The 24,041-nt window shown below is 43.0% G+C and overlaps 1 protein-coding gene across 1 annotated transcript in view; it reads right to left on the bottom strand.

Annotated features, from left to right (window-relative positions):
* Nucleotides 1–135: 135 nt before the first annotated feature.
* pik3c2b (phosphatidylinositol-4-phosphate 3-kinase, catalytic subunit type 2 beta) overlaps nt 136–24,041 on the bottom strand; it is a 39,962-nt gene continuing 16,056 nt past the window's right edge. The window contains exons 7-32 of the mRNA XM_079241584.1: nt 23,843–23,922; nt 22,860–23,070; nt 22,750–22,783; nt 21,307–21,502; nt 20,818–20,940; nt 20,507–20,674; nt 19,500–19,614; nt 16,366–16,508; nt 13,023–13,211; nt 12,853–12,946; nt 12,541–12,635; nt 10,632–10,812; nt 10,147–10,254; nt 9,756–9,848; nt 9,555–9,684; nt 7,581–7,717; nt 7,329–7,498; nt 6,969–7,125; nt 6,648–6,757; nt 6,185–6,377; nt 5,878–6,002; nt 5,675–5,792; nt 4,372–4,447; nt 3,515–3,621; nt 3,034–3,162; nt 136–2,941 (exon numbers count right to left, since the gene is read on the bottom strand). Coding sequence (XP_079097710.1) covers nt 2,750–2,941; nt 3,034–3,162; nt 3,515–3,621; nt 4,372–4,447; nt 5,675–5,792; nt 5,878–6,002; nt 6,185–6,377; nt 6,648–6,757; nt 6,969–7,125; nt 7,329–7,498; nt 7,581–7,717; nt 9,555–9,684; nt 9,756–9,848; nt 10,147–10,254; nt 10,632–10,812; nt 12,541–12,635; nt 12,853–12,946; nt 13,023–13,211; nt 16,366–16,508; nt 19,500–19,614; nt 20,507–20,674; nt 20,818–20,940; nt 21,307–21,502; nt 22,750–22,783; nt 22,860–23,070; nt 23,843–23,922 — 3,474 coding nt within the window. The 3' untranslated portion in view covers nt 136–2,749. The remainder of the gene's footprint in view (nt 2,942–3,033; nt 3,163–3,514; nt 3,622–4,371; nt 4,448–5,674; nt 5,793–5,877; nt 6,003–6,184; nt 6,378–6,647; nt 6,758–6,968; nt 7,126–7,328; nt 7,499–7,580; nt 7,718–9,554; nt 9,685–9,755; nt 9,849–10,146; nt 10,255–10,631; nt 10,813–12,540; nt 12,636–12,852; nt 12,947–13,022; nt 13,212–16,365; nt 16,509–19,499; nt 19,615–20,506; nt 20,675–20,817; nt 20,941–21,306; nt 21,503–22,749; nt 22,784–22,859; nt 23,071–23,842; nt 23,923–24,041) is intronic.

Here is a 24,041-nt window from a genome sequence, read left to right as displayed (position 1 = left end):
TAAAATTAATCTGAAGATTTCTGCGAAGATTAACCTTCTGCCAAATGAACAAAATGTTTAGTTAAACCAAGTTAACGCTTGACAAAGTGAGGATGATGGAGAGAAGAAAAAGAAACGTTCAGTTTTTAGCTTCAAGTTTATTTTTTAGTGCAAATAATGAAAAAAGTAAAAACAGTGGGGGGCTGAGAAAATGGAAAAAACTCACATTTTCCCTCTATGAAGGTTCAGTCTCACCTATTGGCATGTAGGCGGAGTCACCACACTCATGGCTTGCACGCTCCCCCTCCCACCTCACACACGCACCCACACACACACGCCAGTCGTTCACTTCTTCCTGCTCTGATCTGAATCAACATCACCTGCAGGCTCGAGTCACCTGTGTGTGTTTCCTGTTTGTATCCAAGAAATCCGACTTCCTACATATTTTCAATGTCAAGTTTCAGACTTAATTTTGTGGATGTTTGGACCCTGAACACAAAGTCACGTTTTACAAGCTGGCCACACCAGCAGAAACAAGCAGAAACAAAGTTAGCTTTAAAAAATTTAGGAGTTTTTATTTTCACAGCGTCTGTTGAGTATTTTTATTCACAGTATGAAGGATGGTTTTCTAACATGACCCCGAAGAGGAGTGACTTTCCTCCAAGCACTCAGGACACTTTAAACTTGTCAGAAAACTACAAATGCTGCTGATGTGGACTACAAAAGGTGCATTCAGTGTCCAAGTTCGGTGCTGTACTGGCTTGCTGCATGCAGAATATGTCAACATGGACAGCTCAGGTTCTGGTTTTTCTGTTTGGGCAAGTGTTCAGGTGCTGAGAGCGATCAGATTAGCAGCAGGTGTGAAGAACATGAAGTCACTTAAAACATCAACATTCAGCTCAGACGGCATCCAACAATAGCCCAACCGTCTCTGGTCTACAGCGCAAAATTAAGTCCAGTTTAATATCTAGAAAAACAAAGTGGAGATGGAAGCGAAGCAGCTGAACGTCATCGTCCTCCATTTGCTCCCTTTCAGCTTCATCTCTGCAGTTCATCAATGTAATAATGTTAAGACAAGAAAAGTTGAAAAACATTAAAAATCTTTTTGAGTTCATAAAATGATTCAACAAGTGTCTGATTCAAACAAACTTCAAGTTTCTTCTTTACAATCTTCTGCATTTTCATCCCATTCCCTTTTTCTGTTTCCTTCACTGGACAATCACTCAGATTTATTGTGTCCAGCTTGTGGTCGGGTCACAAGTCAGTGTGAACAGTTCAGCTGACAGTTTACACTGTGAACAGTCCAGAGTGAACAGGTTGTTATGAAAAGTTTGTTGTGTGAACAGTTCAGATGGAGCAATACAGCATGAGAAGGTCAGTGACCAGTTGCTGTGAATAGCTGGTTGTAAAATGTTCAGTGTGAACAGTTTGCTATGAACAGCCCAGTTTTAACCGTTCACTGTGAACAGTTCAGTTAAAACAGTTGGCTGTGAACTGTTTGCCATGAATCATTTAGTGTGAACAGTTTGCTGTGTGAACAGCTTAATGCTAAGTTCACTGTTAACAGGTTGTCGTGAAAAGTTCATTGTGAAGAGCTCAGAGTGAACAATCCAGCATGATAAGGTCAAGTGAGCAGTCCACTGTGAACAGTTCTGTTAAACCATGAGCTATGAACAGTTAAGTTTAGAAAGTTGGATGTGAATGGTTCAGGTAAGTTCACTGAACTGTTCACAGCAAAGAGTTCAGAATGAATAGTTCATTGTAAACAGTTCAGTTTATACAATTGGCTGTGAACTGTTCTGTGTGAAGTTTGCTGTGAACCATTTGTGCAAACAGTTCAGTTCAAACAGTTTGCTGCGTGAACAGCTTAATTTTGAGTTCACTGTGAACAAGTTGTCGTGAAAAGTTCATTGTGAAGAGTTCAGAGTAAACAATTCAGCATGATTAGGTCAGAGTGACAAGTTCGCTATGAACAGTTCAATGTTAACAGTGAACAGTTCAGTTTGTAAAATTGGATATGAACTATTTTGTGTGCAATTTGTTTTGAACCATTTGCGTGAACAGTGCAATTTAAACAGTTGGCTGTGAACAGTTTGCTGTGTGAACAGCTTAATGTGACGTTTACTGTTACAGCTGTGAAAAGTTCAGTGTGAAAATCTTTGCCCAAACTGTTAGTTGTGAACAGTTTACAGTGAACCATTTAATGCAAACAACTCAGTTTTTACAGTTGGCTGTGAACTGCTTAGTTTTCTGCGAATACTTTGTGAACAGTTCAGAGTGAAGCGTTCAGTGTGAACCGTTCAGAGTGAACATTTCAGAGTGAAATGTTCAGTGTGAACAGTTCAGTGTGAACGGTTCAGTGTGAAGTGTTCAGTGTGAACGGTTCAGAGTGAAGCGTTCAGTGTGAACAGTTCAGAGTGAACATTTCAGAGTGAAGCGTTCAGTGTGAACGGTTCAGAGTGAAGCGTTCAGTGTGAACGGTTCAGAGTGAAGCGTTCAGTGTGAACGGTTCAGTTTAAATGCTGGCTTTGAACTGTTCAGAGTGAAAATTTTGTTGTGAACAGTTTGAAGAACTATTTAGTTAGTTGAAGGTTAAAAAATTAGTATTTTTCCATCAGTTTGTGAAGGAAACTTTCACATGATTAATGTTTTTATCCTGAAAAGTCCCCCCGCCAGTCACGTTGACCAGCCACCTAGCTTAGACTCATGAGGACTTCCCTTTGTTCCTCTGCCCTCCTGAGGAGAATTTTCCTTTCATGTTTCCTGTTAGTTAGTGGGCGGAGTCTGAACCGACACCACCCAGCTTGTGCCAATCCACCCAATGCTGACCCGGGACCAGCTTCTTCAGAGGGATGAAGGTCTCTCCCAGTAGGGTATTTTCCCAGAAAGCCCCATCGCCCAGAACTCGGAGGTGGATCACCCTCTGGTCCAGGTCTCCACGAGGAATCCGCTCGTACACCAGCTGAAGGACAGAACAGAACTTCAAGTTGTAGATCTGCCCACGTTTTTATCAAGGACATGACCGTAAAACAGGAAGCGAAAAGACAACGTCACCATCTCGTTGTAGGTAGGGTTACAGGTGCGGCGTGCCGCCTTTGTCTTCCTCTTGCTTGTTTTCTGTGGGTCTGGGAGCAGGTACAGCTTCACGTAGGGGTCTGGGTCAGTTCCATCCTGCAGGGGTTGCTGTAAACACAACACACACCAAATGACTACTATTAGCTCCAAAAATGAGCCAAATTTATTCATAAAATGTTGAATTTTTTAAAAAACATTTTTTAAAGTATATTAATTATATATTGTAAATGAATCTCCACAACATATGGTACTTTAAATTTGGAGAGAAGGGTAGGTATAATAAGCCTTGGCTTCTGCCTACACCTGGTTAAATGAGAATAACGAAACTTGTGTTTTTTTATGTTGTTTAAATTTAGTTTGTGATGTAAATTTGAACAAACAACAATACAAAATACAAATACAAACAGCATGTATATGGAAATACACACACCCACCCACACACACAAACATATAGACTGACCAGTCCCCTGATGTGCATCACCATGATGAAGAGTTTGTCGTTCCTGTAGGATATGGACAGTTTAACTTCACCAAGTTCTTTCCCCAAAGCTGGAGACCAGGAGATCTCTGAAACACACAAACCAGACACTGATCTCATCATCGACTCTCAACACATAAAAAAAAAAAAAAAAAGAGTTTCCTCCGCAGGGTGGCCGGGCTCCCCCTTAGAGATAGGGTGAGAAGCTCGGTCATCCAGGAGCTGCTACTCCGCATCAAGAGGAGCCATTTGGGGTGGATCGAGCACCTGGTCAGGATGCCTCCTGGACGCATCCCTGGCATGTCCCTCTGGGAGGAGACCCTGAGGAGGACCCAGGACACACTGGAGGGATTCTATCTCTCAGCTGGCCTGGAAACGACCCCCCCACACACACACACACACAGAGCGGCTGGGGAGAGGGAAGTCTGGGCTTCCTCGCTTAGGCAGCTGCTCCCGCGACCCGACCCCGAGACACAAGCAGGCAAAGAATACATAGAACGCCATAACCAAGTAGCGTACATAAACATACATCTGTGAAACATACATATCGACTGGAGACACCTAAGTCTCAATGGGAAAAACCTCCCAAGGTGGTGGAGAATGAGAGGGCTGAGAATCAGAGGAACTTCCAGATACAGTACATACTGACAAAATGGTGTCGGCCAACTAATTGGACATCATGATCATAAAAAGGCAACAAAGGAGAGCTGTAGTAATCAATATATCCATCTCCAACAATGGTAATGTGAGGGGAAGGGAACACGAGAAATTACCAAGAGGATGACACACACACACACACACACACACACACACACACAGCTGGAGGCTGAGATGACTACCTGCAGGTTTGCTGCTGGTGTTTGCCGTTCTGTCATCTCTGGGAAGTGGGTGGAAGAAGGTGTAGACCAGGTCACACTGAAACACACAGTTTAAAGGCTTTAACCACATGACTGCAGTTTCAAACATCCTTCAGGATACAGCTGATATCTGTTTGTACAGTTTGTGTCAGGAAACTAACATAATGTTTCTGGTCCAAGAAAGAAAACTGATTTACGATTCAGAAACCTCCTGATGCTCAAGATGGTTCCAATTGAATCAGTGATTACTAGGGCTGTGACGATATGTTTTCGTACCCAATTCAATTCGATTCAGATTTTTTGGGTGTTGATTCGATTTAAATTGCGATTCTCATGATTCCCCGATATTGCTGATTTTTGTAGACTAAAAAAAACAAAAAAAATATGTACAAAACTTCTTTTACTAGTCATTTTTCTTTATTTAAATGAGGAAAAAACAACACAGTAGCCAGACCATCATTCTGCTGCCATAATGCCCAAGAAGACAGGTAAAAAGATCAATAAAAATAAAAATGACAAAAATTTTATTATGGATTATTTTTAATTAATTAAAAAAAAAAAAACTTTAACAAAAAATTTATTTTAAAATTGTGAAGAAAAAATCCTAATATTCAATTTTCTGTTAGATTTTCCCACCCCTAGTAATTACAGTCTGAGAACCTCTCATCTAAAGTCTGAAGTCTGTAGACTCATACCAACAAAGCTCTGTTTGATTTGGTTCTGGCCATCAGGTACCAAGTCCATCTTTAGATACCAGGTCTTTTTTTTCAGAAACTATTTTCATTTATTTGACTCAGCAGAAGAAGAGAAAAAGCTATGGTTATCGTAGACTTATCAGTTCAGACTGATGAGTGTGTTACCGACCCACGATGAACACAACATGGCCGGATGCAGACTGACCAACAGGTGAGTTTAGCACGTGAGCCACACCACAGACAACTTTCTGTCAAAAGCAAAGTTCATCTCATTCTGATGGGAAAACAGGTTTTCCTGCATGTTTGTGTTTTGCACCATTGGTGTTTTTGTTGAGATTTCTGTGCCTGACTGAATCTGTTAAACTGAATGATAAAATCTACTTCTGATTCATCAACACAGACTTTTAATTTTCAAGAGATTTGGACACACTTATTAAAAAGAAAGATTTTACTTGAACCAGCTGGAAAACAAATTGAGGTGTAGTGTGTGTGACAATGGCCTGAGATGGAGAATGACTCGCTGTGGTCAGGAGAAGCGTTACGTCACATGTTCAACATGTCGGAACACAACACACATCATCAGGACTCACCTGAGCCACCTCTGCAGCAGCATGGATCAAATGCCAGACATAACCGTTTAGCTCATCCTTCCTTCTATCGGCCGCCGCCTCGCCACGGGAACGACCAATCACAAATCGGCTGGGGAAGCTGTAAGCAGGTCAAAGAGGAGGCTTTGATTAAAACCGATTTTGTGTGTGTTTGTGTGTGTACATGTGTATGCGGACGTGTGTACCTGGGCAGTTTGGATGAGGGGAAGATGAGCCTCATTTTGCTGTGAAGTTCATGAAACTCCTCAAACGTCCTCTGAATGAGCTGAACGTCCTTCTGACCGTCACGCTCCACCTTCACCACAAAGGCCTAACACACACACACACACACACACACACATACAGCGACTGTGACCTTTGACCCATCAGCTGTGAGTTCAGCTGTGTCCAACTGAAAATCAACCTAAACATGTTCAATCTGTTTAGATTGCATGTTTATGTGTTCAGGCTCAGTGTGAAATTGTTGCCATGGTAATGTGCCAGCTGACTCACATAGCCCTTGCTGGTGCGCACGTGTCTGCAGATGTAAAGGTTGGCAATGAGGCCATCGCTTCTCGCTGTGTGGACCCTGGGGGCGAAGGACAGCGTGGGCCGGTCTTCGGACGAGGCAAACTTCATCTGAGCCAGATTGTGGATGAAGAAGTTCAGTTTGGTGGCGACGCTGCCCAAACTGGACTCAATCAACCTGCCGGAAGACATCGAGGGAAGGTAAATCTTGAGATGGACCGATAACTTCTTTGAGGGTTTTGATCCAATCCCGATATCTGAAATTTGGATATCGGCCAATGCCGATTTTTTTCCAAATTCAAATCAGTATTTTTAAATAAGAAATTAAAAAAAGTAAATCCAAGACAATGCCAGTAGCCGTTTCATTAAATTAATAAAAATCCTCAACAATGACATGCTGATCGGTTACTTGGAAACAAGGCTCCGCCCACAGACGGCGGTCTGTTACCTGGTGAAGTACATGGTGGCGTCAGACTCAGACTCGTGAGGTCTCAGCGCATCATAGACGTACTTCAGATCATCCAGATCAGAGAGTTCAGGAATCCCACAGGACAACATCTAGACAAACACACACACACACACACACACACAAAGACACAAATGTTCAGTTTCAAGCTTGGTTTTGGATTTCAGTCTTTAATCTGAAACAACTTCAGAACAAAAATATAAATTTTTTTTATTTCATGTTTCATCTTGTTAATAAACGTCCATATGAACATGTCAGAAAACAACCATTTGCAGTGTGTGTGTGTGTGTGTGTGTTACACACCAGGCCCAGCAGGTTAAGGAACAGGTGTGTGTGTTTGCGAATCAGGTTGTACGCCTCGCAGCACAGATCCACAAAGTCATGGAAGCGACTGGACGGCTTGTCTCCACCGTTTATGACATAAGCCATGTCCGAGGTGAAGACGAACGGGGCGCGGTCCCTGCAAGAGAGACAGTGTACCGATCAATTCAGCGATCAATAATCTGCTTACAACACCCAGACCTCTTCCCACAGGAATGAATCTTCAGAAAAACATCCAGGAGCTGAGAGCTCACATTAAATCAGAACCTGGATGAATAAAACCTGCTGGAGCCTTAAAGCCCTGCAGGGGTCTGCAACACCAGGACATCCAACCTCTCTCACCGTTTGATGTTTCCAAACATCTGTGCGTGTCCCAGGAACTTCCCGAAGTCGATGTGGAACATGTGACCGCTGGTCTTCAGCATGATGTTGTCGTTGTGGCGATCGCAGATTCCCAGGATGTAGGTGGCCACGCAGCAGCCGGCACACGAGTAGATGAAGTTCTCCACTGCCTGGCGGGTGAGGCAGCACAGACAGGTAAGGGTTGAGCTTCCAGCTGAGTCTGAGAGCCAGAGGTGAAAGCAGGTGAGTCACCTTGTCGTACTGCTCGTCAGTGGGGTTGTGTTTCTGCAGCCAGTCAGCCAGCGTCCGGTCTTTGAACGATCCCGTTACTCCGTGTTCCACCTGGATCTTCCTCAGAGTGTCAGCATGAGGAATCATCTCCACCATACCTGAGAATGGTAAACACACCTATTCATCACACACACCTGTCACACCTTTTATTTACGATGCAAAAGCTGACGTATATTGTGTATAGTTTAAACAGCGTATGTATACGCAGAGCAGTTGTACAGTGTCCAGTTGTAACAAAAAGACAGAATATAAAGTCAAATGGGATCCTCCCAAATTCTGATGGGAAGATAAATACATTTGGTTTGTTAATAATCTGAATAAGAATATTCATTCTAAACCACAGGTGTCAAACTCCAGTCCTCAAGGGCCAGTATCCTGCAGGTTTTTGTTGTCTCCATGCTCCAACACACTTGTCCAAAATTAAATCACAGACTGTCAAGAGGTGGCTGGATCCATTTGAGTTGAATCAGGTGTGTTTGGTCAAGGGAAACAACAAAAACCTGCAGGATACCGGTGCTTGAGGACTGGAGTTTGACACCCCTGTATCTAAACCATAGACTGTTTATATAAAGGGAAAAGAAAAAATTAAATGGTCAAACAATCAAAAATTACAAATACAACAACTGCTCTATTACTACAACTAATAAAAATAATAACATGATTTCAATCAACAACATCAAACAACATCACAATAAGAATCATAAAAATTACTAAATAATTTTGGTATTGTGTCTCTGCTCTGATAACCACAGTTTACAGTTATGTGTCCAGACAAACATGGAAAGACGCGGCAGGGTAAAAAACACCCTAAATGCCCCGAACCCTCATCCCATCCACTAAGACACATCGCCTCTAGAATGGACACCCTAACCTCGCTAATGTGTTAATATCACCAGTCTAATGTGTTGCAGTAACACAGGACACAGCAGAAACACTGATCTGGCTTTTAGTGGAAGCCTGCAGGGGGAAAGGCCTGGGTGGAGTTCAGACCTATGCCATCTCCATACCAACTAACCCAGGCTAGCAGTCAGATGTCATGCAGCCCTGTCCCATATGTGATGTTTTTATCTTTACACCTGTCATACCCGAGAGCAGAGTATCTCCAACACCTGTCCGTCACATGGACAGGTAACACAAGTGTCACACCCCGGAGCAGCTTACACACCTATTAATCATACCTGAGAAGGTCTCCTGTGGTTAGTGCTTTATTTTGTCATTTTATTTTTCATTCTATTTTGCATTTTATCTTTGTGGTGTAGGTGATGTGGATTATGGATGATTGATTGATTGATTTTTTAACATGGTTTTTTAAGTTTTGCCGTGTATGTGAAGCCCAGGCAGACTAGCTGTTGCCTCGGCAACAGCAGCTAATGGGGTTCTTGATACAAATAAAACAAACCAACACCCAAAAACAGGTAAGATATCTGTAAAGGTCCTTGGATACTCCCTTTACTTATGGAAATAGGTACGTCCATTTCAAATGTTACTTCCCTCGTACTTTCATGCCTCCCTTTTGTTGTCATGATAGTTAGCCAACACGTCCAACAGAGGGCAGTGCAGCGCTTATCTCAGCGTCACGGTGGCAATTTCAAATGATGAACATGGTGGCGGTGGAGGAGATCCTGATAAAGTTCATTCTCAGGCAGAGAAATAAAAGGCGGCAGTGCAGTAAACAGTGGTGATAGCGGCTGCTGCTGCTTCTGTGTTCCTTCGGAAGGATGCAGATCAGCTATAACGCTCAATAGAATTTCCGATGGTACTGCGCTGTTGGGGAACCAAGGGACACAAAAACGGACCAAATTTTCCACGTATATGACATAGGAGATGAGCAAAATGCTTTTTATCCCTCTTTTGCGTAAAGAATAAATGAGTCACACCGAGTTAAGTGACATGGTTCAACTTGTCCTGCAGGTGTGCACCTCCTGTACATCTCACCTCGCCCTCTCCCCGTGGAGAAACATTTGAAGATGACCATCCTCATGTCCAGACCCTCCTGGATCCAGATCTTGTTCATGATCCGTATCATCTGCAGAGTCAGCATGTCCTGCCTCAGGTCGTCTCCAGACTGGGCAGAAATGGAGATGTCACATCACCAGGTGTGAGATTACCTGTCAGGACAGTCAGATGTGAGCTTACCTTGAAGATGACGTTAATATTGTCTCCCAGTGGGTCCAAGTTCTGGAAGGACAGCTTGAGCGGGACAGCATTTGAGCTGAAGAAGGAACATGACTACAAAACCACAGAAGAAGAAGCAGCTTCAGTCCAACCAACCAGAGAATCCAAAGAAAATCTGAACATCATCAGTCACAAAACAGGTTCTAGAAAACAACGTTCTCTGTGTTTCAGCTTTGTTTTCTTATTCTTTCAAATCGAATCTTCTATCGAAGCTTGGTTGTCATTGCTCCTTCTCAGACCAGACCAGACCAGACCAGACCAGTATCTGGTGCAGGGTCATAAAACATGTTGGTCACAAAGTTTCAGCGGTTCTGGTCGGCCTCCTTAACCAGACCAGCTGAGCTGTGTGTACCTGGATGTTTATCCCTGTGACGAGCAGCGCCGGGTTGAGAGGAAGTCTGCAGCTGCTGTTTACCGAGAAGAACTGCTTCATCTCCTCCAGACCCTCTCTGAGGAAAGACTGCAAACACACATTCATTATCATCATTGTGTTGCTGCATTCTGCTGCACAACATTTACGCCACATGAAAGGAAAGGATTACTTTAATGCTGGGATCACCAACTCTGGCAGTATATCCTGTATGTATCCTGCAGGTTTTCCTTGCTGAAACATACAAGGTAACATTGAAAACCTGCAGGATACAATCTAAAATGTCCAGAGTTAGAGACCCCTACCTTATACCTGTATGACCTGATCTGTTTCATTCACCTGTTTTTAAAGTCTCAGAGATAAAACCTTCTCCGGGTCAAGAAGGACAGTTAGAGCAAAGTCTGGAAACAATCCATCACGTCGGTTCTTAAGTCATGAGATATGTTAGAGTCGCTTCCTGTCCTCACCTGTCTGCTGGACGGCGTGGCGTCGCGGACTTTCTGAGCCACCTTGGTGAGGATGGAAACGAGCCAGCACTGTCGATCAAACTCGTCCCGAAGACCTCGACCGGCACAGCACAGCAGAGCAGCCAGCAGGTGCTGATAGCGAGCGCTGAACTGACTGTCCTGGAGGTTGTCTTTCAGCAGCCTGACACACACACACACACACACACACACACACACACACACACACACACACACACACACACACACACACACACACACACACACACACACACACACACACACACACACACACACAAAGACTGTTTATGAGGGATGATACATCACTCTGCTGTGTGTTCTGAAGTCGATCAGATGATTAGAAGATGAGGTTCAGTGGGGCGCCCTGTGTTCCATTATACACTACCAGTAAAAAGTTTGGACACACTTTCCCATTAAATCCAATAGGAACGTGTGTCCAAACTTTTGAATGGTAGTGTACATGCCAACCATATCAGCAAGGTTTTCTCTTGTTGTTAAGACAAATAAAGGGACTTGCTCCTTGTCAACGTGTCTTTAACCAGGGATCACAAACTCTGGTCCTCTGGGCTGGTGTCCTGCAGGTGTTGAATGTTTCGCGACTGCAACACCCGATTCATATGAAATGGATCCCCAATAGCATGTCTATTTCTGCACAAGTCTGTAAACGACCTTTTCATTTGAAACAGGTGCGTTGCAGCAGGGAAACATCCCATGTCTGCAGGAAACGGCTCTGGAGGACTGGAGTTGGTGATGTCTGTCTTAAACAAAGTGTCTCTTGCTCTTTCCTAGCCGTGTTTCACGTCCCATCTTTTATTGCAGAGATCCAGATTTTAGTTTGTCTAAAAAGGGTCAAATCACTGGCATACACTGAGCAGAGAAAATGTCTCAAACTTCTAAAGCTGAGATAAGAACTGTCCAACACATTTAAAACTGGGATGATATAGTGTGGAACCATCAACTTTGAGTAAGAAACATGATTGAAAAAAAATCATGAATGATGGTGATTGGTGATCATTTAAAATGTTTGGTGAAATCAAATAGAAGACAAACAACAGCAGAACTCACAGCTATGTTTAAGAGAGAAAATAAGAGCATTTCCACATGAACAATGTGAAGGGAACATAAGGGACAAGGACTTAACATCGTGCGTATTTATGCACATCAGTTGGTATTAAAATTATCGCTGAACATGGTTGAATTAATCGTAAAGGTCCTTCAGTATTGTTACTTTTCATAAAGCGTTACGACTGAACCATATCAGCAGATCAGGAACAAAATAAAGTTTAACAACATCTGCGTGTTGCTGCTTGTGTCCATTTGTTTTTGTTACGTGTTACCGTGGGAAAGTATGTCACAGGAAGAGATATTCCCTTTAAACTAACAGATTAAGTAATCTGTGTCGGATTTCTTGGGTTGTAGAAAAAAAAAAATCCAAGATTTGGAGGACGGCTTGCCAGCCAGTCGCTGAGAAACGAGGAAAAGCTTTGTATGGCAAAGTCAACATACAGTAACTGGACTAAATGACGCTTATGAACAAAATACTGCTATCAAATGTTATTGTGTCATCTTCTATTTTGCATCTAGGTATGATACAAGTCGAGCATACTTAATCTTGCACTTTTGACGGATTGCTTCACTTTTCATGCTCAAACATGATTCATTCAGCAAGCAGTCAATGATTCTTTTATTTTTTTACTCATCAGTGTACAGCGATGAGTAGAACAGAAACGAAAAATTATTATGTAGTGTTGTAAATTTTATTAATGAATAATAATCTTTAGTCATTAGGATCAAGATTATTAAGATCATAATATGGTGATCATCATCCTAAGAAAATCTAACGGCGACGTCCCAAAGCAGACTGATCAGAACTTTTGTGTGAGCAACTCACCAGAAGAGGTAGTGAGCTATTCGTAAGTCTCCGATGGCTCTCCGTAGGAGGAATCGAACCAGAGAACTGTCCAGGTAACACTCATATTTCAGCGCCTGAGACAAGTGGACAGAAAGAGACAGATCAGCTGTTTGTTGGGTCTTCAGGTCAGCCGAGTTGATGTTCTGATCAGTGACAGAATCTGAAGACACTAAACACTAAGAGAACGTTTGAGGAAGCAAACAAGAAACTAAAAGCAAGCATGAAAAACAGTTTTAGAGGGTTCTGGAAACGCTGTGGAGTCTGAGCACGCTCAGTTTGAGTTCATGTTACCTGCACCAGCTGAGGAAGGAAGTCCAGCAGCTCCGAGTCTGAGATGGATTCCATCCACTTTACCGCTGTCCTCCTCAGCTCCTGGTCTGGGAACCTGAGAGACAGGATGACGTCAGGGTCAGGTGATCACACCTGTTTATAACTACACAGCCTGATGAGGGAGCACTCACGAGGCGTGCAACAGTCCCAGGGCGTCCAGGTGACCCAGACACGCCCACTGTCTGAGCAGCGCGTAGATGTCTGGCAGACACGCCCACTGCCAGCAGGGGGCACTGGCCAGAACCAGAGGCAGCGCTGCACTCTCCGCCTGACAAAACGCCTTCTTCTCCCACAGCAGCCGCTTGTCCTCCGCTGTCAGCCTGCACATGCACACAGGAAGTCATTCTAACTGGAACAACCACCTGTCATTCACACTTTTCTTTAAAGTGGCTTTTAATCCACATTTCAGTCTAATTGATTTTAATATGCAAGTCCAGAAGGGCAAGAAATAATCAAGCATTTTTCACAAACCCCTTCATTTATTTTGTATCGATTCGCTCAGATCAGCTTCTGCCAGAAACAAGCAAACAGAGAAAACTCCGCCCTCTGTCCTGCCTGCGTCTGATTGGTCAACTGCTAGGAGTAGTTATACTAAACAGTGAAGGTGGGCGTGGCTTTCTTCACGTGAACATGCACAACCTAGAGAAGATGACCAATCACTGCGTCCCTTCATCGCGACGTCACTAAAATTTCAAAGTAGAAAAAACTCTCTAAAACCAATCCTTTCTGTCGCCATGGAAACCAAATTTAAAGTGCTAAAAACCTCAAACATGCATTTGGGTTATAAATAACAAAAACGGCGCCGCTCATATATCTGATAAGTATTTTTAACACTATAACACTGTAGAAAGCTCAGAAAACTAGAAATAGCATAAAAGAGCCCCTTTAATATTCATATTTCCTTCCTGAGAGCCTGAGGATGGCTACATTCCCAATGCAGCCTGGTCTGATCATCAAGATTCCCATCAGAACAAAAAGAGCAGTCTTATTTTCCTCTCTTTTATTAGTTACAATCTATTGATAAGGCCTATAACTGAGCAGCCAAACAGATTTCGTTTATTTCCTGTACGACGATCTCTAGTTTTTCCTGTGGCATTGCAGCACCATTGTCTCCATGGTGACACCAGCTGTTTAGGAAGGAATCTACAGGTACATCTCAGAAAATTAGAAAGTTATGAAAAAGTTCAATATTTTTCAACACTCATTTCAGAATGTGAAACCCATGTATTATATAGATTCATTACACATCAAGTGAAACATTTCAAACATTTATTTGATGATTGTGGCTTATAGATAATGAAAACCCAAAATGCAGTGTCTCAGAAAATTAGAATATTACATAAGATAAATGAAAAAAGAATATTTAAACAGAAATGTCAGGCTTCTGAAAAGTATGTTCATTTCCATGCACTCAGTACTTGGTCGGGCTTCATTTTACATGAATTACTGCATCAATGTGGTGTGGCAATGGAAGCGATCAGCGTGTGGCGCTGCTCCGGTGTAATGGAAGCCCAGGTTGCTTTCATAGCAGCCTTCAGGTCCTCTACATAGTTGGGTCTGGTGTCTCTCATCTTGTTCTTGGCAACACCCCACAGATTCTCTATGGGGTTCAGATCAGGTGAGTTTGTTGGGCAATCAAGCACCGTGGTCATTGAAGCAGCTTTTGGTGCCTTTGGCAGTGTATGCAGGTGCCAAGTCCTGCTGGGAAAAAAAAAATCAGCATCTACATCAAGCTTGTCAGCAGAAGGAAGCATGAAGTGCTGTAAAATGTCCTGGTAGATGTTGTGTTGACTGTGCACTTCAGGAAACACAGTGGAGCAACACCAGCAGATGACATGGCTCCCCACATCATTACTGACTGTGGAAACTTCACACTGGACTTCCAGCAACATGGATTCTGTGTCTCTCCACTCTTCCTCCAGACTCTGGGACCTTGGTTTCCAAATGAAATGCAAAATTTGCTTTCATCTGAGAAACAGTCCAGTCCTTTTTCTCCTTAGTCCAGGTGAGATGCTTCTGTTGTTGTCTCTGGTTCAGGAGTGGCTTGACACGAGGAATGGGACATTTGTAGACCATGTCTAGGATTCATCTGTGTAGTGATTCTTGATGCACTGAGTCCAGCTTCAGTCCACTCCTTGTGAAGCTCCCCAAACTCTTCAATGGATGCTGCTTGACAATCCTCCCAAGGCTCCGGTTCTGTCTTTTGCTTGTGAACCTTTTCCTTCCACACAACTTTCCATTAATATACTTGGATACAGCACTCTGTGAACAAGCAGCTTCTTTAGAAATGACCTCTTATGGCTTTCCCTACATGTGAAGGGTCAATGATCTTCTTCTGGACATCTGTCTGGTCAGCAGTCTTCCCCATGATTGTGTAGCCATCTGACCCAGACTGAGAGACCATTTAAAGGTTTAGGATACATTTGCAGGTGTTATGAGTTAATTAGTTGATTAGGGTGTGACACCATGACTTTCTAAGATTTCACAATATTGTAGTTTTCTGAGACACTGCATTTTGGGTTTTCATTTTCTATAAGCCACAATTATCAAAATTTCAAGGATTGAATACTTGAAATGTTTCACTCTATGTTAATGTATCTATATAATATATGGGTTTCACATTCTGAAATGAGCGACAAAAATATTGAAATTTTTAATAATATCCTATTTTCTGAGATGTACCTGTACACAGATCTAGTTCACATGAAACTGGTGACATCCCAGTTTGTTTGGGTATAGAAATCCACGTTCTCTAAGGCTCTAGTGGTTCCATAACAAATCCATTAAGTTCTGGATATTCCCAGGTTTGCCAACATCATTCTGTGATGTTCAGTTGGGATGAAATCTTGAGAACTCGGATAATGACTCCTCAAACCATCCTGGAGCCGTTCTTTCTGCAGTGCAGAAACAAACTAGATCCAATTCAGTTCCCAAGATGGACGATTCTGGTGAAACGACTTAATGGAACATTTAGGTGTCAGACCAGACCACCTTCCTTTGGTCTGTGGTCCAGTTCTGATGTTGGACCAGAGTCATCATCAGCACCCTGACCTGTCTACAGCGACTATTCAAATCCATCAAACTGGACCTGCTCTATCAGAACTTCTGCAGAGACGACGAGTCCTGCACTGAAACAAAAAGTCAATACAGTCACTTATTGGTGACACACTGGGAACGAGAGAAGCTTTACTGGGAATTAAACAAAGGCAGAGAAAATAGAAGCTTAGAGGATCAAAATAAAAGTAAAGAATATCTGCAGGGACATCGGAGGGAAGTCTGGTGAATATCGGAGCAAGATTGGAGAAACATCTGATAGGTATCTGAGCAATATTTAACGGACATCTGAGGAATATCTGAGGGACATTTGAGGGATATTGGTGTGTGTGTGTGTGTGTGTGTGTGTGTGTGTGTGTGTGTGTGTGTGTGTGTGTGTGTGTGTGTGTGTGTGTGTGTGTGTGTGTGGGTGTGTCTGACCAGAAGAAGGCCTTCTTGTGGAGAACATCCTGCAGCTGAATCTGACTGATGGTGTCCAATCTGCTGAAGTCATACTGAGGACAAAATTCTGCAGGAGGAGGAGTGCTGAACCGAACCTCGAAAGCTGATGAGGGGAAGTCCACCTGAGGACAGACAGGTAAACAAGCAGGTATCAGGCAGGTCAGCATTCAAGGGTCCATTCTAGAAATCAGGTCCAAAAACCTTGTTTGCTGCTTTGAGTCAGGGTTAGGACTAGGGGTTAGAGTGAGGAACCACAGTAAAAGGCCATTGTCTACAGAGCCCTGAGACCTGGAGTCACCATGGCAACTGCTGACAAAAAGGTGGAACGAAAGCTTCTCACAGCTGCAAACGAGTGATGTTGAAGAGGAATTCTGAGAAAAAGAAGACGGTTCAAAAACACAAGAAGCAGCTAAAGATTAAAGTAATCTTTTATAGAAGGTATATTGTTTTAGACCATGACTGCATCTTTTGTTTCTGTTTCACAATAATGTACAAGGTGTGTGAGGACTTTCCTCATTTCCTTAAGCAGAGTTGTCTTTCCAGCATATTCGGCAATAATGTTATGTAGAAAGGTCCCATTAAAATATATATATACATCATCTCATGTCCACGATGTGTGATGTTGGGTATGTATGGTTGGTTGGGCTGCATGATATTGGAAAAATCAGAGTGCTTTTTCTAAATCTAAGATATATATTATGATTGCACTCCTGCAATCTTATTAAAAGTGAACCTGCACTGATCTAACCTTTTTTGTGGATGTTATGAGTATAGTTTTAGTCTGTATTTCAGTTATTGCTAGGTCCTGAATAAATGTTTTATTGACAACTCTCTATGTTGTAGCTGTCATTAACAAAAATAGATGGGGTCCCCATCAACGGGATGAGAACCCTACTGTAATATGAAACCAAAAGGAAATGTCTGAAACCTTGAAAGTCAGTGTTTGAAAACCTGAAATAAAGTTTTGCATGTCAGAAAATAAGGTTTGAAACCTTGAAAAGTACTTTGAAAGTCTAAAAAAAAGTTTGAATCTTTGAAAACATAATTTTTTGTACTCAAATTTTTATTTCATAAGTGCAACAAACATATTCGTTTCAGTCTCACATTTTCAGAGATTCAAACCTCTTTCTGCATCTTTGCTGTTTTTAAGTCGATATTTTCAGAGTTTCAAAAATGGGGCATTTTTGTCCCACCGTTTTCATTCATTCATTAATTTTCTGAAACCGCTTAGTCCGATGAAAGGTCGCAGGGGAAGCTTTGGATGGTGGGAGAAAGCCGGAGCACCCAGAGAGAAGCCACGAGAACATGAAAACTCCCCACCATTTTAGTTTGCAAAAACTTTTGAAACCTTGAAACTTGAGTTTTGAAATGTTAAATTCTTCTGCATTTGAGTGTGAGCTCTGGGTGCAACACTGGTCTTTGTTTTACAAGTTTCAAAGCTCCAATTAACAAGAAGCTGCACTGTTTACTCCCTCAAGTTTAAGAGTTTCCAATGTGTCACCGTTCTCTCGCTGCTTTGGTTTGAAACTCTGAAACTCGCACTCTGAAAAACTAGAACTAGAAATTAGAAACGTTTGGGCGGGAGGAACATTTGCTGCTTCTGCATACTGGAAATGCTTCCGTATTTTACTGACGCAAGACTGAACACAGCTTTAATAGAACAGCTGATCGAGGTGCGTAATGAAGAGTTCTAGGGATGCAGATGTGGAGGGCTGTTTCGGCCAGGGGTGCGCATCGAGGCATCTTCAAGGTGGGCACTCGGAGCACATTACCAACATATTGGGGGTGAAGCTGCGTGTACGCTCAGAGGGCACTCAGAGAGTGCATTTATGGGACGTTTTGACTTGCACACCCGGCAGAATCACCTTGCCATGTACAGAAACAGCCAAAACGCAAAAGAAGTCTTTTGCTGTGTCTGGAAGTGAACGTTGAGTTTCAGAAAGACGTCAAGACGTTAAAGACAGGGTCACAGTTGTGTGCACATGCAGTCCTGCGGCGGACGAATTGTCTCATTAATAATGAAATAACCGGGTCAATTGTTCACTGCCCATAAAAGCACAGACATCCCCCACAGTGACCCCCCATCCCATTGCAGATGAAGCATCTCGTGGAGCATGAATGGACCCGGTCACAGAACTTTTCCTTGTTATTGCCGCCTCGCAAACAACAACAAATTTATCACTTCTCATGGAATATGTAACAAGCTTAATACTTCATCAGAGAAACGATTGGTTCGAAGAGGCAGGTGTCTTTTTGCCAGAGCAGTTTTGTTTTTTTTAGTTTTTCAGAGTGCAAGTTCAGAGTTTCAAACCAAAGCAGCGAGAGAATCACAAGCTCAAAGCGGTGTGGACAAAACTCCAAAACCTTGAGGGTGAAAACAGCACGAGTTGTTGTTAACTGGAGGTTAAACCAGGGTTTAAAGCCAGTGTTGTAACCGGGGCTCACAAACGTACTGATGTTTGTAGAAAGTTTCGACATTTCAAAACTTTCATGGTTGCCCTGCAATGGACTGGCGAGCAGTCCAGGGTGTACCCCACCTTTCACCCAAAGACTGCTGGGATAGGCTCCAGCTTCCCCGCGACCCTTCAGACTAACCGGTTAGGACAATGAATGAATTAATGAAGTTTAAAGGTTTTAAAACTTTGCCAAACATGCAGACAACAGTTTTCAGATCTCATATTATGAGGTTTCAAAACTTATTTATAGACTTTTTTCAGGTTTTCAGTTTCAAGGTTTTAAAATGTTTTCTTTTGGTTTCGGATCACGGCAGGATTCAGGTCCCAAACACATCCACGTCTGCAGGTCATACATGGACAGATGGACTAATTAAATTGCAGGCCCTGCGATGTGGCTATTGTACAGGCGTGCATTGCGATGATGATATTTTTTCCGGCTGTAACAGTCAGACAAACTGAGTTCCTGCAAAAAGGATACGTTTTGATAAGATACTGATTAAGACTGCTGTAGCAGTTAGTACAGCTACAGTAATCTTGCTATGCAGCAGTTTCATCATAATCCATTTTCTGGAACAGGTCCCTGGTCTCCCACCACCCGGTACTGGTAACTCGAGCTTCCCAGTGGCTGGGCTTCTCCTCTGCAGGTGCAAACCTCACCTGCAGGATGACGCTGTCCGGCTGACTGAAGTTAGGTGAACTTGTTCGGGCATTTCCACTCCTTCCCGGTGTTGATGGCCACAGACCCAACAACTTCCTGCCGCATGTCAGGATGCTGCAAACAGACACACACACACACACACACACACACACAAACACACTATAAACAGCGCACACACCTGGATCATCTGAGTCCAACATCTGGAGGACAAATGTCCACAAATTCTGACTGATCCTGGTTTTTGTGTTCTGAAGTCAATCCTGACTCTGATCCAAGCTGGACTCCAAACGCCTTTTCACACCGGGATCGATGCAAATAAACGATACAAAACTACGAATAATTCAGAGGTGAACTATCGATGTTTCAGTCTTTGCACAACAAGTGCAATATTAAATTGTGAAAATGATAAAAATTCTAAAAAAAACTCGCTTGGGTGGATTCCACATGAAGCCACGACAACAGCGTGTTGATGCTGCAAGAGAAAAGACAAAAAGAGGCGCTGCGTTCATCCTGTTCTGGAAAAGAGAGAACTTGGAGAGTTTCATCGTTTAATCCAGGAACTGATGCTGAATCACGGCCCCTTTAGGACGTCTGTGGAACAGTTGGAGGATCTGCTGAAGCAGCTTGCTTCTCGCTTTAAAAAGCAGAGAAGACATGTTGGTACAAAGTTTGAATGAAATAGCAGCAAAAAGGACACCTGCATGGCTCGCAACCGGTGATCTATCAGGTAAATGCCTTCTCCGATTGGTTGATTACATGTCGGTCAGATACGAATATTAAGAAAAATGGACCTCAGCTCGAAAAAACTTCACCTTCACATTGGTTTGACATTTACTATATAAAAAACTGTTACCATGCAAATTATTCGGACTTTAATCATAACTTTGATCCCAGCTCTGATGCCGACTTCCATCCCGACTCAGTCCAGCACCACCAGCCTCTCAGCTGAGTCCTCAGCTTGTTTTCAATGAGGTAACTTCCTGTTTCACAGGACCATGTGACTCACTGCCTGAAGTTGAAGAGCGGCATAGTAACCCAGCCCAGTGCCTCCATGCTGCGGCGCTGCTTCCCCTTCTCCTCTGCTCCTCCCGGCGGCGGCAGTGGGCTGGCATACAATGTCACTGTCAGCTGAGACTCCCGAGGCAGCTGGTTTATCTGCACAGGGAAACACACTCTGGGGGGGGGGGGGGGGGGGGGGGTAGGAGAAGGGGACAGGGTCAAACGAAGGAAACATTTTCCTGTTTTACATCATCAGGTGGTCACACGACAGTTTTAATGTGCACATTGTGTTAAGGGGTTAAGAGGACAGGTATGTACCTCTGGTCCCACACCACCAGGTGGAAAAGGTACTTGCTGACCGACTGTTTGCTGGTGTGCTGCGGCGCACAGAGCTCCGCCCCTCCATGAGTCAGAGAGCAGGACAGGAAGAATCCCTCATAACTAACCAATCAGAGAGCAGAAACGAAAGATTATGTCATGAGTAAATGAAAGCTAAGCACTGCTCAGGATAGCTGATTGATCTGAGGGTGACTGATTGATGAATGTGATGGTTTCATTTAGATCTGTGAATGATGGCGGGTTACTCCCAGTAGATAACACCTGTTGGATTAAACCTGATGGATTTAATTGGTTGAAATAAACTAAAAGTTTCCACATCTTTAGAATGTTTTTAACCGTCTCCTTCAAACAGGAGTCGTCTACATCTTATTTCTTCTTCATGGAAACATCGTGGCACACTGATAGTGAGGCGTTCATGGTACTCATGCATGTGTGTGAGTGTGTGTGTGTGTGTGTATTTAGTCCTACCTGGCAGCCCAGGTGATGGGGATGCGGTGGGCAGCGTACACGTTGAAGGACAGCACGTTGGTGACAAGGCCCGCCTCCTGGACAGGCGCTGTGCAGCACTGACTCTGTGGTGTGGTGTGGAAGTTGGCGTTGAACGTGCTGCAGTACAGCTCCACCAGATCCAATATGCCCGCCGTCAGCTTCTCTACGACTTTCTCTGTGCATCAGTAAGATCAGGAACGTCTGTTAGGATGAATCAGCTGACCGATCACACCTGCTTACACCGGTCTCATCTAACGTCTGCATGACTGTCAGGACTTTTTATCTGAACCTTGGAGATTTGACATGAAATTAGGATTTATGAGAAAAATTCAAAAAATGTTAAATTTATTGAGAGGATAGCCACTTGAGATGAAACATCTCGCTTTCGAGGGGGTCCTCAAGACAGATACAGATAACAACACACTTACTTAGACACAACAACAGCATTCACACTAAACAAAGCTCTCTAATTACCCCTAGAAACCCAACCCTCTGTACGAGCAAAATAAAACACATTTATCAGAAGTACAGTATATTCATCATATTTAAATAACAATCGTGATGGGCCATTGCACGTCATAACTTAAAGTAAAATTATTTAAAGGAATACAAAAATTTCAGAAGCAAGAGCAAGATGTTGGTAAGTATCTGAACAAAGCTGTCCTAAAGGTTTGCTGAGAAAAGATGTCTGAAAACAAGAATCTTTTGAGTCTAAGCCGCTCTGTTGTTACTTAAAGAAAGGATTTTTGTCCTTGTTAGACACTGAGAAGGTTCTGGATATTTGACTGAGGCAGCAGGAATAAGTGATCAGACTTCAGTCCCATCTCAAACCAGGAAAGCTTGAACCTTGAATTATGATTCTATATAATCTGCTTAAAGGTTAATTTATCTTTTCAAATGACTGCAATTCACTTTAAGATATAAACCCTTCTTCCTTATTTCTTCATGGGACCCCTATATAAATTCCTTAAGCACCTGTGCACCTCCCCTTTCCTACAATTTTCCTGTTGGAGAGGTGGGGGGGGCATGATCATTTGTTATCCCAACCCATTTTATAGTTTTAAATACTTTTGTGCAAAATTTTATTCTTATAAAAACAACGTGTGTCAGTGATCATGCAGATGGCTGCGGAGACATATTTCGGGGTCCCCAATCTTAGCATATTTTTGTTCCTTTTCATCTTTATAGGAACAGGAAGGGCAGGTTCACATTGTGGTTTTTATTTTCATGTTGCCTTCAGGAGAGAAATTAAATGGAGACCTCCTTCAAAGATCACGCTGTGTCACCACAAACTGACAGCTTACATCTCCACATGGACCACCGTCCTCTGCCTAAAGATACTTATTAAAAATCAGGTGTGTGTGTGTGTGTGTGTGTGTGTGTGTGTGTGTGTGTGTGTGTGGGCGTGTGTGTAGTTTGTACCTCTGTTCTCTCTGACAGCCAGGACTGAAGCATCCTGGAAGGATAAACATGGCAGTCAGACAGATTAACAAAATGAAACGCTTTGAGACTTCATGTTCACCATGTCTTACCTTCAGGACTTTGGGCTGCAGACGACATGGACATGCTGGGAGCTGGTTGAGGGCCAACGTCACATCGGGTGTTTCCACGGCAGCCAAGGAGCTGCAGAGCGCCTTCACCGATTGGACAAGACGCTCCACGTGCAGCGGCAGCTCCGCCTCAGACAGCACGAAGGACTCGGCTTCGTTATGGAAGGTGTCAAGGAGCAAAGTCAAAGCTTCCCTGGTCACACACACACACACACACACACACACACACACAGACACAGACACAGACACACACACAGACACACACACACACACACACACACACACACACACACACACACACACACACACATCAGAACCGGACCTGGATTCTGATTATCAGACCTTTATTTGAAGCCAACATTAAACACAATTTATTCCCAATGTTGTCCCATTTTGTCCAATTCACTACCACAGAAGGAAAGAAGTAAAGAAGGAAAGAAGGAAGGAAAGAAAGAAGGAAAGAAGGACAGAAAGAAGGAAAGAAGAAAGAAGGAAAGAAAAAAGAAAGAAAGAAGGAAAGAAGAAAGGAAAGAAGGAAAGAAGAAAGAAAGAAGGAAAGAAGGAAGGAAGGAAAGAAGGAAGGAAAGAAAGAAGGAAAGAAGGAAAGAAGGACAGAAAGAAGGAAAGAAGAAAGGAAAGAAAAAAGAAAGAAAGAAGGAAAGAAGAAAGGAAAGAAGGAAAGAAGAAAGAAAGAAGGAAAGAAGGAAGGAAAGAAGGACAGAAAGAAGGAAAGAAGGAAAGAAAAAAGAAAGAAAGAAGGAAAGAAAAAAGAAAGAAAGAAGGAAAGAAGGAAAGAAGAAAGAAAGAAGGAAGGAAAGAGACAGACAGACAGACAGATAAGATATATGTAAATAAGAAACAATAAGCTTAAATAAAATAAATAATTAAGCTTGGATTAAAAAAAAAAAAAAAGATCAAAAGAAAAGAAGCAGCTCTTCTTGCCCAATCAGGCCCCGCCCCCTCACCTGGTGACAGTCTGTTTGATTGGACGCTCCTGCAGCAGGATACTGTGGTTCATGGAGGACGCTGTGTCATCGTCCTCTTTCTGTCAATCATAAAGAAAACAACTGTTTCCCATTGGCTCTGTTTTTGGACTTGACCCATTACCGTTTGTTCTGCTTCAGGTGTGTCTGTATCTCTGCTTCCATTGGTCACTGAGCCGCC

This window comes from Telmatherina bonti (genome assembly GCF_933228915.1).
Source record: "Telmatherina bonti genome assembly, chromosome: 6".
NCBI classification, from domain to species: domain Eukaryota; kingdom Metazoa; phylum Chordata; class Actinopteri; order Atheriniformes; family Telmatherinidae; genus Telmatherina; species Telmatherina bonti.
Note: the sequence above shows the minus strand (reverse complement) of the source record. Positions and strands in the feature narration are given on the sequence as shown.